This window comes from Nannospalax galili, unplaced genomic scaffold (genome assembly GCF_000622305.1).
Source record: "Nannospalax galili isolate Female #2095 unplaced genomic scaffold, S.galili_v1.0 scaffold518, whole genome shotgun sequence".
Classification (NCBI taxonomy): Eukaryota; Metazoa; Chordata; class Mammalia; order Rodentia; family Spalacidae; genus Nannospalax; species Nannospalax galili.
In genome coordinates, this window is record NW_008342851.1 from 291,844 (window position 1) to 307,897 (window position 16,054).

Sequence of the window (16,054 nt, forward strand, 5' to 3'; positions counted from 1 at the left end):
CCTGTAGCCCCAGCTGTCCTGGAACTCCCTATGTAGACCAGGCTGGCCTTGAAGTCACAGAGATCTGTCTGCCTCTGCCTCCTGAGTGCTGGGATTAAAGTCACGTGCCACCACGCCTGGCAGAGTGGCAGAAACTAAAGTTACATTCTAGGGGCTGGATTGGTGGCTTAGTGACTAAGCTCTTCCAAAGGCTTGGAGTTTAGTTCCCAGCACCCACATGAGGGGGTTCCGATGCCCTCTCCTGGCCTCCACTGGCATGCATACATGTACACATATTTTTAAAACTTCATCCTGGGGCTAGAAAGATGGCTCAGCGGTTAAAAGTACTAACTCCTTTTGCAGAGGACCGGGGTTCGAGTCCCAGCATCCACTGGAGGCTATGAACCATCCTTAACTCCAGTTCCAGGGGTATCCGAAGCCCTCTTCTGACCTCTGCGACTTTGCACAACAAGGGTGCACTCACATACATGCAGGCATTATACTCATACACATAAAATATAAATAAAATATTTTAAAAGTTCATCCTAAAATTTTACATAATGTTAAACTTTTCTCTAAGATATTTTTCAAAATGTGGAAAATAATTTTTTAAGACAATGGAAACAAACATCAGCCAGGTATTTATCGCAAATATATTTTGCAATAACATATACTTTAAATTTTCATGTTACTTAATAAGAGAATTCCTATAGGATGAAATTGATTCTCTACAGTTTTATTTGACTTGGAATTACTTGGTAAATTCATCTGTATAGAGAGGAATGAGCTTATATACAACTTTATACACACTTTCGGGTGTGGCATCAGTTTCTATTTCTGGCATATAATGTGCTAGGAATAAAGGAAATAATAGTACTTGATAAATAAAAGCAATTATATGTTTGCACTTTCTTTGGTTCTTAAAATGTGGTTGTATTATAATGGTATAATTATAAAATGGTTATATTTCTATTTCTATGTATTCTTTATGTGTATATGTGTGTGTTATATAAATGTATGGTGAATAGTTCTAGTTTCTTTCAGAGGCTCTGAAAAATCCAGTGTTGCATGATATTTGTATGTGGTATGGATAGGGTTACATGTAAAGAAATCTGTGTACATAACATGTCTTGTGGATTTTGCATGTAGCTACACTAATCTCTGTTAAATCTATCCTCTCTTTATTCAGAGCATGCTGTCAAGGTCCTTTAATTCCAATTTTACTGCTGTAAGCAGCTCTCACTATGGCAGCTCTAGGGATCTGCATGGCAGCCAGGGCAGTCTTGCCTTGAGTGTTGCAGACGGAAGAGGTTCTGTTGGGCACGTTTTTCGAGTGAGTACCTACAGTAGGCCAGTACTGTTAGCACATAGAAAACTCAGATTCTTAAGAAGTGTTTTAACATTTCTAGAAAAAAATTTTTTATGAGTCAGAAATCTTCATATTCTCTGAGCTCTTTATGGTTTAGTTCTTTAACTTTTTCTAAAACTTAGTCTTTTATCACTTCATTTTTTTAAATCTTGTTAAAGATTTAGTCAACTCTTTTTATTTCTACAAAAGAGATCTGTCTGAAAGGTTTTTAACTAATTTTTGCAGTGTTTCTCTCTTAATACTAAAATTGGCTCACTCTTCCTAACTTACAGTTTTAAAACTATGCCATATGTAATCCAAAGAGTTTTTTGGAGGAATAATTTTAAGTCCAGTAATTATGAATTAGCTAATAAAAAGCATTACATGCAATGAAGTTTAGGCCTATTTCACTGAATATGATTAAATATGAGACTAGAAAAGTTGTAGTAAGTATTAATGGAAAGATAGAACCCAAACACTCAATTAACTGCATTTCATCACAGTCCTTAGCAGTGAAGCATCCATTATTCTAATGAAGGTGGAAGAGCAAATCATAAGGACTTCCTGGAAAGAACCCAACATCTCTGTCATGGCTCAATAGTCAAGCTTTTTTCTCCATAAGGACTTAACTGTGATAACATGGATTCTATAAATATTTCCTTCTGTCCTGAAAGACCTTTCTCCCCTTACAACCTTTTTTGTTAATGTTAATGTAACAGAATTGCAACACCCAGAGCAAGTTTTATACTATAAGTTTCTTGGTCGTACATATCATTATAATTTATGGGGAAAATCCTGTGTGGTACTGTGATATCAAAACAATAGCAGTAGGGCTAGAGAGATGGCTCAGAGGTAAAGCTCTTATAGAGGTCCCAGGATTGGTTCCGAGCACCCACATGGTGGCTCCCAACAGCCTGTAATTTCAGTTCTGGGAAATTGGGTGCCTTCTTCTGACCTCCAAGGGCACTGTAAGCATATGGTGCACATACATACACCATAGCAGATAAAACAGTCATACACATAAACAGCAGTAGTTAATTTTCTTTGAATCAGAAAACTTTTTCAGTATTCAACAGTATTGCTCCTAAAATGAGAATATTAGGCCATGCATGGTTGGTAGTGCACACCTTCAATCCCAGCACTTGGGAAGCAGAAGCAGGCAGATCCCTGTGAGTTCCAGGCCAACTACATAGTGAGACTCGGTCTTGAACAAAACAAATTTAAAAAGAGATTATGTTTAAAGGAGCTGGAGAGCTGGCTCAGCAGTTAAGAGCACTGGCTGCTCTTGCAGAGGACCAGGGTTCAGTTCCCAGCATTGTCATGGCAGTTAACAACTGTTCTCAACTCCAGTTCCAGGAGATCCAACACCCTCTTCTGACCTCCAGAAGCATTGCACACTAGTGCATTTACATACATGTGTACAAAATGGTCATATACATAAAACACAAAAAATTTAATTGAGAGTATTAACTTTATCAATGACTAAATTACTGCTTTATGATATTAAAAGATATTACTCAAGTAAAAGTCTAAAGGAAAGAACATCAAGTGGTGCAATAAAGATTCACAGTATCTTGTCTTTGTAAAATTTTTACACATTATAGGAACAGACAACTTGCCATGTGCCTTTGGAGGAAATTAAAGGTACTAATTATAGCAGTAATGATTGCAGTGTCCAATTTGGGTCTTTCTCTCTTCTGCTATCTAGCATTATTTCTTCCCTAATCTTCAACTGTTAGTGTTTTGTTGTGCATCTTAAAATATATTATTTGTTTACTTTTTCCTCCTCATTTGAAGCATCCCCAGACATCCAGTCCAGGAGATCCTTGCCAAGATGATAGATTGGTTTCAGGAGAGCAGAACTACTCATCAGGTGCACTTAGTCACAGAGAAGTTCCAGACAGCTTGATGAAAGTAGGTGTTCACAGAAATAAATGGAGCAGTGTCTTTGAGCTTACTGTGCCTTGCAGCTTTGAACTAGAAATCTCATATGCTATGTCATTGAAAATGTTTTTGTAAGGGCTTTCTTGCTTTCATTAGTAGGATTATTTTCATTGATTCATAAATGCAAGATTAAATTTGACTCTGCCATGATTTTTTATACTGGAGAATCATTGTATAGTTGCATGGGATCTCTACAGTATTGGCTACTTAATTTAGGAATTGAATCAAGGACTTTTTGGCATTCTATTTTAGAATCTTTTATTGTTACTAAACACATTTGAAATTTCTTCAGATATGATTAGAAATCATCTTGAAAGATCTTTAATAGAACAGATGATGGTTGTATTCTTTCATACTTTGTACGAAAAAAAATTGGCATTCTTCTAGAGAGATTATTTCTGGCAATGTCAGATAGGTATTAATCTTACTCAGCTATTCTTTCTTGTTTCCTTAACTAGCCTCTAGAATAACCAGATTCAATTATGAGGCATATTTATTTGAAACTTTTATGTTGCTCTTAAGGGTAGGCTAGGCATCCAGCCATCTGATTAAAAAAAAATCTTACATATTTATTTTATCCCTCTTCCTTTTTAGTTGATAACTGTCATTCAGTTTCTTTTTCTTTTTAACATATGTTTTGTGGTTTAGTGTACTGTTTTAATGCTTTTTTAATCTCCTGGGGCATTTGCTAACACGGCTTAATATATTTATTATTTTTAGCATTGATTTAGGCATAATGAAATAGCCAGGCATCAGGAAGTCTTAAGAATAGGTGAGGCTAGTTGTAATAGCACATGTCTATATCCTAGTACTTGAAAGGCTAAGTAAGACAGGACGATCAAAGAGTTGAAGGCTAGTATGGGCTACATAGTGAGACCTAGTTATACACTCATGCAAGAATAGGTCAGGGAGGGCTAAGCAAGAAAGATGTCTCTGTGGGTAAAGGCACTGGACATCCCTGACAATCTGAGTTCAGTCCCCAGAGCCTACATAAGAGGAGAGAACAATGTCCTGAAAGTTGTCTTCTCCCCTCACCATGCACCCATGCATGTGCATTTGCACACACACACTTAAATACAATTTTAAAAAAGAGAACAGGTAAAGGAGCTAGAGGGGTAGCTGGCGAGTACTTGCATAGCATGTGGGAGGCCTTGGGTTAAATATTCTTTGTCTAGATATTTGTCAGGAGAAAAATACTGAATCTGCACATGTGAATAAATGGCATAAACATAAATGCAGGGGTTATCTGTAGAATTGTATGTAAGTAATAAAACAATAGCATGACCAGTTAAATATTCTTGGGTAATTCAATAGCTTTAAATCTGCAATTAGCAAGTAACAAATAACTATATAATGGGGATTTTTCCCAGAAATTTCAGCATAATCATATCATCCTTCACCAAAACAAGATTTGTCATAGAGTAATAGCATCCTTGTGCCCTGTCATAAAACACCCATGTACATGTCTCTTTCTAGACTTCAGAGTCATTTAAAATTTTAAGTGTAGCATAGTATACTGGTGAATAAAAGAGTACCTTTTTAGAGGACAATTTTCTTCACAAAAGCCAAATTTCTTTGCATCTTTAGCAAGATACTAGCTCATAACATGTAGTTCTGAAACTTGCCAAACTTTTCTATGTTTAGGAAACTTTTCTGTTATGGAAAATTTAGCTTTCCATTAATTTCCTTGTGGACATTTAATCTTTCTGCTAACCAACAAGGAAATTTTAAATGATTGACGAACCTAAACGTTTATTCTGCACAAAATACTTTTTATTATGTGAGCATTTATAATACAAATGTAGGATCTTTCTAGCTAGATTCCTCGTCAAACAGACTAAGTTACTAGCTACAAAAATAATCCTGTGGTTCAGTTCCTTAAAACATGAAAGGTATTAAAGGTAGTTTATTAACAACTAATAATCCCAAGTGTTGTTTGTAACTTGTGGAAAACAAATTAGAATATCAGAGTTTAAATCTTGCTTAATAGTCCATAGAATTAACATTTAGAGAGTTTGAGAATTGCTAACCAATACATGTACACATGTATAAAGAATACATTTTTTCGGCCTGACGTGGTGGCACACGCCTTTGATCCCAGTACGCAGGAGACAGAGGCAGGTAGATTGTGGAGACTGAGGCCAGCCTGGTCTGCATAGTGAGTTTCAGGCCAACTGGGGCTACAGGGAGACCCTGTTTCTAAAGGAAAAAAAAAATTTTTTCTCTGTAGATAAATGAATTAACTTGTTAATTCTGGAAAAGAAGAAATAAAGTTAGAAAAATATATCCAAATTAGGAAAAACTGTACTGCTGAATTAGTTACTTTTTTCCTGAGGAAAAAATAATCAGATGTACCTTTTGTGTTAGATGTGTTTTTGATTTGGAATGAGGGAAGGATGCCTTCTAATAGGCTCACTTAAATTTAAATATTTTTTATATAAAGATGTGTTTTATTTATACCAACAACTATTTTAAATTTTTCAGTGTACTACTTCCCACTTTTAACATTTGGTAAGTGTAACAATAGATTTATATCAATTAGAAAAACAAATAGTTTAAAATGTAGATGTGAGACCTTTATTTAAAGTCTGATTCTACCAGCAAACATTCAAGTAAGTTTATAATGAAGGTATTAATAGTTTTTTTTTCTTTTGGAAGGTTTAAAATTAAAGGAATATATAGTAAGTGACATAATATTGAATAATTTGGAATGTTACAACTAGTGCTTTTGTAATGCTCCAAGAAGAATATCCAAATATTTGTAATAAGACATTATTATTGGTCATTTTAAGATACTTCATGTTTTTCTTAGATGCCTTTGAGTAATGGACAGATGGGCCAGCCTCTCAGGTCTCAGGCAAATTATAGTCAAATACATCATCCCCCTCAGGCGTCTGTGGCAAGGCATCCCTCTAGAGAACAACTAATTGATTATTTGATGCTGAAAGTGGCCCACCAACCTCCATATACCCAGCCCCATTGTTCTCCTAGACAAGGCCATGAACTGGCAAAGCAAGAGGTAAGAATAATCAAGACTGTTTGAAACGTAAGACTAAACTTTCTGTGTATTTTTATAGGTTACTTAATTATTACCAATAATTCCATATAGAATTTTAACATGGTTTTTATCATAGTACTTTAAGTTTACCTTTCTGCTACGTTTATTAAGTGTTACTGTGTGTAGTTTTTAACTTGACTTTGTGATCATATAGTGTAGGACTTAGTAGTATTGAGGGTATGCTTTTTTAAATTCTAAGGCAGTTGCTTATCCAAAACTGATGCTACTCCATTAAATTTGGGAGGGGGAGGGGAATACAATTAGTAGACTGTTAAACTGAAATGATACATTTTTTTATGTCAGAGTCTTCATTCTTAGATTTTGAAATTTATACTTTCTAAACTATGTTAAGTATTTGATTTGGCCTTAAAAATATATGGGCCACAAGCTCGTATATCTTGATGGTTTATTTATGTAGTGATCATAAAAGAAGCCTTGATAGAGATCAAATATTTTACTTGCTTTGATTGAATCTGTAGTGAGAGGGAGTATTTGCTAACAAAACTTTGTTTTTATAGCCAACCTTCCTAGCACTTGGAAGACTGGGGCAGAAAGACAATGTATTCAAGACCAGCTTAGATTACATAGGACACTCCAGACTCATTTAGGCTACCTAGTAAGGCCCTGTGTTTGAAAAACAAACAAACAACAAAACAAGCCAGGAGTAGTGGCCTTTACTCTGAGCACTCAGGAGGCAGAGGCAGAGGCAGGGGATTATTTGTGAATTCTGTGTAGCAAATCCAGGCCAGCCAGGCTACACAGTGACACCTTGTCTTAAAAAAAAGTTTTGTTTTTGGTTTTGCATCTCTTACTTTATACTAGTTTATAAAAACTACTGTAAATTAATTTGATCTTAACAAATCCCCTGAAGCATGTAAACAGATAAAGGGAATAAAGAGTTGGTATCCTAAAACCAACCAACAGTGAATGTTATAAGTATCTTATGAAACAGGCTAGTAGTAGGCAGAGGCAGTGCAACTTAGATGTTCCGTAAGTGGAAACTGATGACATATATGTTCTGTATGTGTGCACCATGCCCTTAAAATTCATGTCATCTAAAAAATAGAATCAGCAGCATTTGATCAGCCCTTTCTTCAAAAGTAAAATGATAAAGTTAGGAGCTATGCTTTGTAATCCCACTGTGCCTTTAACTTACTAACTCATTAACATATTGTTCTGTGTTGTAGTGTCACCTCATCTCCCCCAAATGTTTGTGTTTAATGACTCCTTGCATATTCCTCTACATGAACTTAATTCACCAAAAGTTAAACATGGATGTTGTCTTGCCAGTTTTTCTTTTATAGTAATGTTTCCTTTGTTTTTATATTAAATCAGATTCGAGTAAGGGTAGAAAAGGATCCAGAACTTGGATTTAGCATATCAGGAGGTGTTGGGGGTAGAGGAAATCCATTCAGACCTGATGATAATGTAAGTTTTTTAAAAATATGTCCTTGACAACTCATAAGGCTTCATTTATTGATACTTGTGTGTGAATGAAAATCTTATAGATATTTTTGTAAATCTAGAAGAGAACATCCTTTTAATTTCTTCTCTAGTGGCTTTTTTTTTTCATGTGTATGAGTGTAATCCCTGCATATATGTAAGTGTACCCATGACGTACAATGCCCGAGGAGGACAGAAGAAGACATTGGATCCCCTGGAACTGGAGTTATAGATGGTTGTTAGCTGCCATTTGGGTGGTGGGATCCAAACCCGGGTCCTCTGCAAGAGCAACTGGTGCTCTTAACTTCTGAGCCATCTCTCCAGTCCCTCTAGTGGCTTTTTAATTTGAAGCCTGATCAGTCTAGGTTGTTTGAGGGAAAAAAATTTAACCAAAAATGTGAATGTTCATGATATTATAAAATTATTTTTAATTTTGTTACTGCTTTTCTACAAGTTCATAGAGGTAATTTCGTTACTTTGCTAAAGTCAGAATTACAAGAGGCAGAAATTGTTTTGTCTTTGTTACTCAAAGAAGCCAGTGAGACAACTTCTACCACATTCAGATATTTGCATGGTATGGAAAAAAGACTGTTCTTTGTTACTGTTCTTTACGCACACTATATGGAGTGTGGGGTTGAATAATGATTTGTTGTTGTTGTTGTTTGTTAAAGGGTATATTTGTAACAAGGGTACAGCCTGAAGGACCAGCATCAAAATTACTGCAGCCAGGTGATAAAATTATTCAGGTAATTAAGTTAACCTTTTTATTATTTGCTTTTATAATTGAAATATTTCTACTTTACACCTTGAAAATCATGCTTATGTGTTTGATATATTATGGCATTTTATTTAAGTTCAGAAATATAAATTTATTTTTGCTAATTAGGGGAATCAAAGATGAGTTGTTGTATCAAATAGTAAAATTTCAAAATCTGAGAAACCCTTTTTTCTTTCCCATTTTCCCTCCTTTCCTGTTACTTGGGCATTCCCTTAGGAGGAAAACAAGCCTTAGATACAGTGTATGCTCTTCTCTTCTGCCCCTGCTTTCACTGTTGTGGCTCAGAGATCAGTGAGAAGTAACCTTCAAACCAAATGACTGACACAGAGTTCAGTGGCTACAAGGACAGACTCTGGATCCAGACCACCTTAGTTTGAATCCTTGCTCCTATACTTTTTAGAAATGTTAATTTAGTGCCTGCTTCACTAGAACAAGTGCTAAAATTGGAATGACTGAGAAATAATTAGCAAGGCCCCTTTGATGGGCGAAAGGAAAATTCATGAAAATAAAAATTTTTTGTGTCCTTTTTGAGACAGGGTCTCCCTGTAACCCCACCTGCCCTGGAACTCACTATGTAAACCAGGCTAGCCTTGAACTCACAGAGATCTGCCTGCCTCTGCCTCCTGAGTGCTGAGATTAAAGGACTGTGCCGTAACACCCAGATGAAATAAAAATTTTTAGTTTTCAACTTTCAAATAATTTGAAGCTCAGAGAAAACCTAAAAGAACAACATAAAGCCTATATACACACTTCATTTAGTAAACAATCACTCATAATACTTTGCCACACTATGTTTAGCACTTATCCTTTCTTTTCCTTTCCACCCCAGCCTCCCCCCACACTATATACATATATGTGTGTGTATGTGTGTATATATAGTGTGTGTGTACATATGTATGTATGTGTATACACACACATACATATATAAAATGTGGAATCTGTGGTTTCAGTTCTGTGATGGGAAATTACTACACCTTTCCATTTCTGGGTTTTCCTTCCTCTAAAATAAGATGAAAGCATCTATAGTGTTAAGACTGATTCATTGGAAGCACTTCAACCTATGTCTGATAAACAGCAAGAGTTCAGTAAGTGTTAGTCTTCATATAAAGAGTGTGCTGGTCTTGATCTGATAGCTCCAGTGAATGTGAGCTATCATTCATCTACCCACTCTTCAATTCAGTATGCACATAGCAAAAGCCAGCACTTCACATCTCTTGTGCACATGAAAAAAAGTAGTTTCAGCAGAAAAAAGCAAAACATTAATACCAGTCAGATCTATCTAGTCCTTGTTCTCAGTTTCCCTAGCCATTTAGTAACTTTGGGTGTACCATTGCATATAGACACACCACCATCAGATCTTAACTTACACAAGTGCTTCCCAGTATTGGACCTACTATATTAGAATTGTCTGAAAACATGGACAAAATAAAAGTTCCTGGATTCCCTCTTCAGAGAGTTTATTTCCATAAATGTGGAATGGGGACCATTAATCTGTCTTTTAAAATGTGTGTGTGTGTGTGTGTGTGTGTGTGTGTGTGTGTGTGTGTGTGTGTGTGTGTGTGTTCACATGGTTGCATTGCATATGGGTGCAGGTTAGAGAACAACTTGGAGGAGTTAGTTCTCTGGTTCCATCAAACGGATCCTGAGGCTCAAACTCAAGTCGTTAGACTTGGAGGCAAGAGCTATCTCACTAACTCCTATGTTGTTTTAAATTGCCAGAGTGGTTCTTTTTTTTTCCGCTAGATTTGTGAACTGACTCTCAAAAATTTACATGTAGAAATGCAAATAAAAGCTTTCTTTTTTCTCTTTCTTCTAGGCTAATGGCTACAGTTTTATCAATATTGAGCATGGACAAGCAGTGTCCTTGTTAAAAACTTTCCAGAATACAGTAGAACTCATCATTGTTCGAGAAATTTCCTCATAAGCTTTTGTGGACAAAAAGTGGGGACGACAGCAAGATTTATTGGAAGAGACTTGCAAGGGAGATTAATATTTAGACTATTTTTATATATAAAGAAGAACTCAAACAGTTATCTTGGAACTTGTACATTAATGAAGTAATGGAGATTGTGGTTAGAGGGAAGGAACCACTGCACAGAACATAAAGAAGAATGTTGAATTCATACCATATGAAATTTGTTGTTAGGTTTTTAAACATAGCAATCAAGGCTACAAAAACAAAATGATGTTGTTTTTGTATAGATCGTAGGTTTATTTTTGGATTTCATACACATGACTGACTGTATGCAAGGCAATACTTAGCCTTGATTGTAGCCCAGAGACAGATGGCAGAGCTGTCTGTCTCGTAGCTTTTGTGCCCTTATCTTTATCCGACTGGTATTAATGTTTTGTTTTGTTTCTTTTCTGCTGAAACTACTTTTTTTTCATGTGGACAAGAGATTTGAAGTGTGGGCTTTTGCTATGTGCTTATTGAATTGAAGAGTGGGTAGATGAAGTTGGTGTTGGTGGGTTCACTTTCCAAGGCCAGATTAAAACAGTTATTTCCTACAAAAATCTGGAAGCAAACAATGAAAAAAAGTTATGTTAATGTGTTTTTATTAATAGAATAATGCAATAAAATATGTAATGTCTTTTTCAAGATTTAAAAGACAATAATGGCATTTTATGTGTTCTCCAAGCTATGTTCTTGTTGTAGCCATTGACTATATGTTTGCTCCTCATTCCGTCAGTAAGCAATATTTTAGTTACAGAGGTTTTTAATTCAAATGCAAATGCATGTCTATGCATTTCCTGTGCTATGGAAATCCCCTCATTTTTTTTTCTTTTGCAAATGGTGGTACTTGTAATCTGTTCTTATAAATAGTACTCCATTTTAATCTAATTTATAATTTGTGTTTTAAGCAGCAAATGAAATTAAAATGGCCAGTTTTAAGATTGTGTTGCCTATAACACAAAGTTATAAGATGATTTAGGAAAGCCTCTTGATTTTTGTTCAGCCTTGCATTGCCTTGGCAGAGTAAAAGGAAACAGAGTGAGCATGGAGCTAGGAAACCAAAGCAAGTGTGTGAAAATGGCACAGTGATAACGAATTGCTGTGGAGAGTTGTAGAGCAAAGGGATGGGTCCTTAAGGCCTACCAGTGTGTAAAGTGTTCAAATAAAGGGCTGTTCTACAGATAACATTAAATGTGAACTCCACACTTCAGAGTCTTTAAAGGGTTTCTAAATGTGTCGTTGTAATAGTGTTTTACCACCAACTGCCTTTGTTCCTAGTTACTGTAACAAGTATTTGATAGAAATTTATTAATTTTGTTTATCCAAACTATTGTTTGTTTTTGTTCTATGTAATCAAATAAAATTTGAGTAACATGCAAAGGTAAGAATTAATGCATGGTTATTTGGACCAGAGAAAAGTGCCATAGGAGACCAATAACTGTTTTTAGTTGAGGCTAGTTTGAAAACTTTTATTAGAGCAATATACTGTTCTTGAATTCATTTTTTAATTTCTAAGAAGCATAATTTGGAAATTTTTAATGTGTTTTCTTCAACCTTGATTTAGTTAAGACTCTTAGGACTAGCTGAAACACCACCTGCATTATTTTTACAAAAGTGAGTTGGATTCACTTTCCATTTTTTCTAGTCAAACAGTCAGCACTTTTAAAAATATGTGAACTCAGATATTGCACTTCTTTCAAGATGTTATCAATTGGTTATTGTACTGTATAGTTTTAATAATTTTGATCGAAACCCTTTAACAACTCTTTGTAAATTTTAACTCATTTTAGTTGATTTTCAGTACTATTTACATAGGAATTGATTTTTATGGATATAGTAGAAGAAATGTGCTGTATTTTGATAAAATTCACATGTATGTGTTGTAATCTCTAAAACAAAGAATGACAAACAGCTTCTTTAATACGTCTCGGTGTTCCCTTTATTCTTACTTTATTTTGAATTTGTAAAACAGTCTCATTCTCTCTTTATTGACTTTATGTTTTCAGTCACATTCTAGTTTTAACAAGAACAATTAGATATAATGTCACTTTTATAAATCATCTTATCTTGAACCAGAACTGTATCTATGTGTACTGCTCTTGCAGAGAACCCAAGTTCAGTTCCTAGCACCTAATTCTGGCAGCTCACAACTGCCTGTAACTCCAGCTCCAGGGGATCCAACACCCTCATGTAGCCTCCAAGGGTAGTGTACTCACGTGAACATATGTACAGACACACATGTACACGTAGACAAAACAAAAATATTTTTTAAAAAGAGTTGTAAATTATAATTTTGCAAAAGGAATTAGACCATACAAAGTCAGGGCTTCCCTAGTGATCTACTTTAATTCCTTTCCATATTATATTGAAATGTTACTAGTGTTACAGGTGCTATATGCAATAGCATTTTATTCTGCCATAGTGAATTTTAAATTTTTCAGTATTCTTGGGCTAGGTGTGGTGGCGCAGGCCTTTAATCCCAGCACTGGGAAGACAGTGGCAGGCAGATATCTGAGTTCAAGGCCAGCAAGAGCTACATAGCTAGACCCTGTCTCAAAAAGTTTTTCAATTTTTTTTCAGTATTTTCGAGACATAAAAAGTTGAGTAAGAATGTTTTTTTGCCAAAAGTTTGGAGTAATATATAATATAACATAAAATAAAAGTAAAAATTTGCACTTAAACTAATAGTCCAAGTGGCCTTACAGAGTATTGGGAAAAGGTTATAAAAGCCAGGGGTGGTGGATGATCATAAGTAAACAGTTTTCCAGGCAGCTGGGAACTTGCTCATGTGAGCTTAGAGTAATGGCGTCAGCATGCACAGGACCCATGCAAACTCAATCAGATAGAAACCTAGTATAGAACTGGGGAAACGGGTGGGGAGCCCCAACCTTAGCTGAGGAACTATTGGCAGCTGATCACTGCTGGATGAGGGAGAGTTAGTCTTTGAGGGAGTGATGCTAGGTAGACTGACCAGGCTTCAGTGGAGGAACTCACACCTCATACCAAGGGACATCCAGAGATGCAGACTTGACTCGATTCTAGCATGTATGACAGGATGCATGAGGTCCAGTGCAGGAGGGGAGGGGGTCTGAATCTTATTAAGATGTATGAAATACACAAAAATTCAATAAAAAGTATGTATTGAAAAAAGATAACAATTTTGTTATGGTAGTACAAAATTTCAAATTTTGAATCTAATAATTTTTAGGTTTTGAAGAAATGGAGAAGACATTTAAATTCATATTCTGATTACTAAATTATAGTAATGCCTGCGCTTAAAATTGGCTTTTAGCAAATATTATGTGGCAATTTTTAAAACAAGAACTGTCTTTTCAGTAAAAGTTTAAATTTTCAGTTAGTAACGAATTATACTGGTAGAAATTCTAATTGAGGGGCTCAGGAGACCACTCAGTAAAGTGCTTTCCATATAAGCATGAGCTCCCTGGTCAACCATTCTAGCCAAATCTGTAAACTCCAAGTTCAGTGAGAGACTGTCTCCAGAAATAAATAATAAAAACTAAGGTGGAGAGCTACTGAGGAAGACACCCAACATCAGCCTCAAGCCTATACACATGTTCACATGCGTGAACACTTGGGTACACAAACGTACACATACAAAAAAATTGACCGGAATAATTTGCTCAATTACAAAATCATTGACAGTGTTTTTTTGATAGTTATTAAAGAATCATCAGTCATGTGGATCAATAAAATTCTAAAATACTCTACATGTTTACAAATATTTGATGGCCTCTTTGTATTAGTTTTTGGGAAATGTGTGTGCACATGTATACCCTTGAATTCTTTGAACAAAAGTATACACTTGAACTCTGAACAAAAACTAAACTTTTTAAAAAATATTTTTGACAGTTTCATACATGTATTTAGTGTTTTGCTCATTTTCACCCCCATTACTGTCTTAATCCATTTTGCACTCCCTCTGAACTCCTCCCCAAGTCTACTCTTCTGTGTCTCTTTTTTAAGTTTTTAAGTACTAATTTGCTATTCATAAGAAACATGTTATTAGGAATTATGTAATATGTGTGTGTCTGTGTGTGTGAGAGAGAGACAGAGAGAGAGGGGTTCTGTATGTGTGTTCATGACCCGTTTGTGGCACACTTGCCACAATGCACATGTGGAGGTCAGAGGACAACCTCAGGTATTGATCCTACATTGCACCTTGTTTGTTTGAGAGGATCTGTTTACCACTGCATGGGGATCTGGCCCACCAGCTTCTGGAGCTTGCCATCTCACCACCTCACCACCTCCCACTTCACTGAAGGAGCACTGGGATTGTAGACACTGGCCCCCCATGCTTCACCTTGCATGAGTTCTAGGACCTCAGACTAAGGTCTTCACACTTGTGCACCAAGTGCTTCACTTACTAAGCCATCTCCTCAGCCCCAATTATGTAATATTCTTGTGAATCAGCATTTATAGTGTTCCAAATTTTTGTATCTCAATTGTTTGAAGTAACAGGATAGATAATGCTGTTTAAAATTGTGTGATTTACGAAAACATGAGGCTAGTGGAACTGTCATCAAAAGAAAAATATCCAGCTCTATATTTTGAACATGACAACCCCTGTATTTCTTAGTATAGAAGTAGTACAGTTCACATTGTTGGTTTTGTATTTATAAAGGAAGCTGTTGAGATGGGAAAGGTTTTTCAACTGGTGATTGACAATAAGTCAAACTTGTTGGGAAAAGTTTTTTCCCCATTCATTTTGTTGCATTTTTTAATTCAATGCTGAATTTTCTATAAAGGACTAACAAAAATTAAAATATTTTTGATTCATCAAGAGCTTTAATGATCACACATAACTGATGCTGTGGAACAAGGAGCAAGATGTGCCAAATAAAAGGAGAGGTTCTAGATAAAACAGGAAGTATAATCAGTCCTTTGTTTCTAATGATGAAAGATTGACTATCATGTATCTTCAGATAATAATTCTTTACCTCTACAAAAGTTAGAAACTCACAGGATAGTAAGTATAATCATTCCATGTTGGAAAATTCTTGACTGTGTTTGTAGTCTCTTCATGGTATAATTTCCAAAATAAAATTTCATCTCCAGTGTATAATCCTCACACCCAAGTACCTAAGAGGCTCATTCTAAGCGGAGAAAGCTTATGTTAGAGAAAGCACCTAAAGGAGACTTTTAAGAGGACACTTTGGACCCTGCTGAAGTATATTAATTTAAAGAAGCTGAAAACTATTTTTTGAGCCGGGTCTTGTAGCTCAACCTGACTTCAAACTTGTTACATAGCAGAGGCTGACTGAGCTCCTGCTCTTCCCACCTCCACCTCCCAAGTGCTGTGCTATAATGATGTGCCACCATGCCTATTTTAACTTTCTAATAGACTAGGGACAGTGATGTTCTCTCATGGGACTACATGGGACGATTTGTGTCTGCCCATCTAGTTTCTCAGCCCCCAATCTAATTTCAGGACAAATTTTGAGAAATTCGTGTATCAGTAAAGGGAGACACATGAAATTATGTCCTGTAAGCCTGGGGCTGTTGTCCCCTCCTTTCATCCCCTCCTATCAA

At 35.8% G+C, this 16,054-nt stretch overlaps 1 protein-coding gene across 8 annotated transcripts in view; it reads left to right on the forward strand.

Annotated features, from left to right (window-relative positions):
- The window catches only part of Erbin (erbb2 interacting protein), a 133,574-nt gene extending 121,146 nt beyond the window's left edge, over positions 1-12,428 (forward strand). For 3 of the 8 annotated variants that reach the window (XM_008838819.3, XM_017799583.2, XM_008838815.3), the window contains 6 exons: positions 1,169-1,312; positions 3,125-3,241; positions 6,084-6,290; positions 7,665-7,757; positions 8,444-8,518; positions 10,367-12,428. In XM_008838819.3, coding sequence (XP_008837041.1) covers positions 1,169-1,312; positions 3,125-3,241; positions 6,084-6,290; positions 7,665-7,757; positions 8,444-8,518; positions 10,367-10,474 — 744 coding nt within the window. In that variant the 3' untranslated portion in view covers positions 10,475-12,428. The remainder of the gene's footprint in view (positions 1-1,168; positions 1,313-3,124; positions 3,242-6,083; positions 6,291-7,664; positions 7,758-8,443; positions 8,519-10,366) is intronic. The other 5 variants (XM_029566299.1, XM_008838821.3, XM_029566300.1 and 2 more) reach the window with 5 other exon arrangements.
- Positions 12,429-16,054: the final 3,626 nt, after the last annotated feature.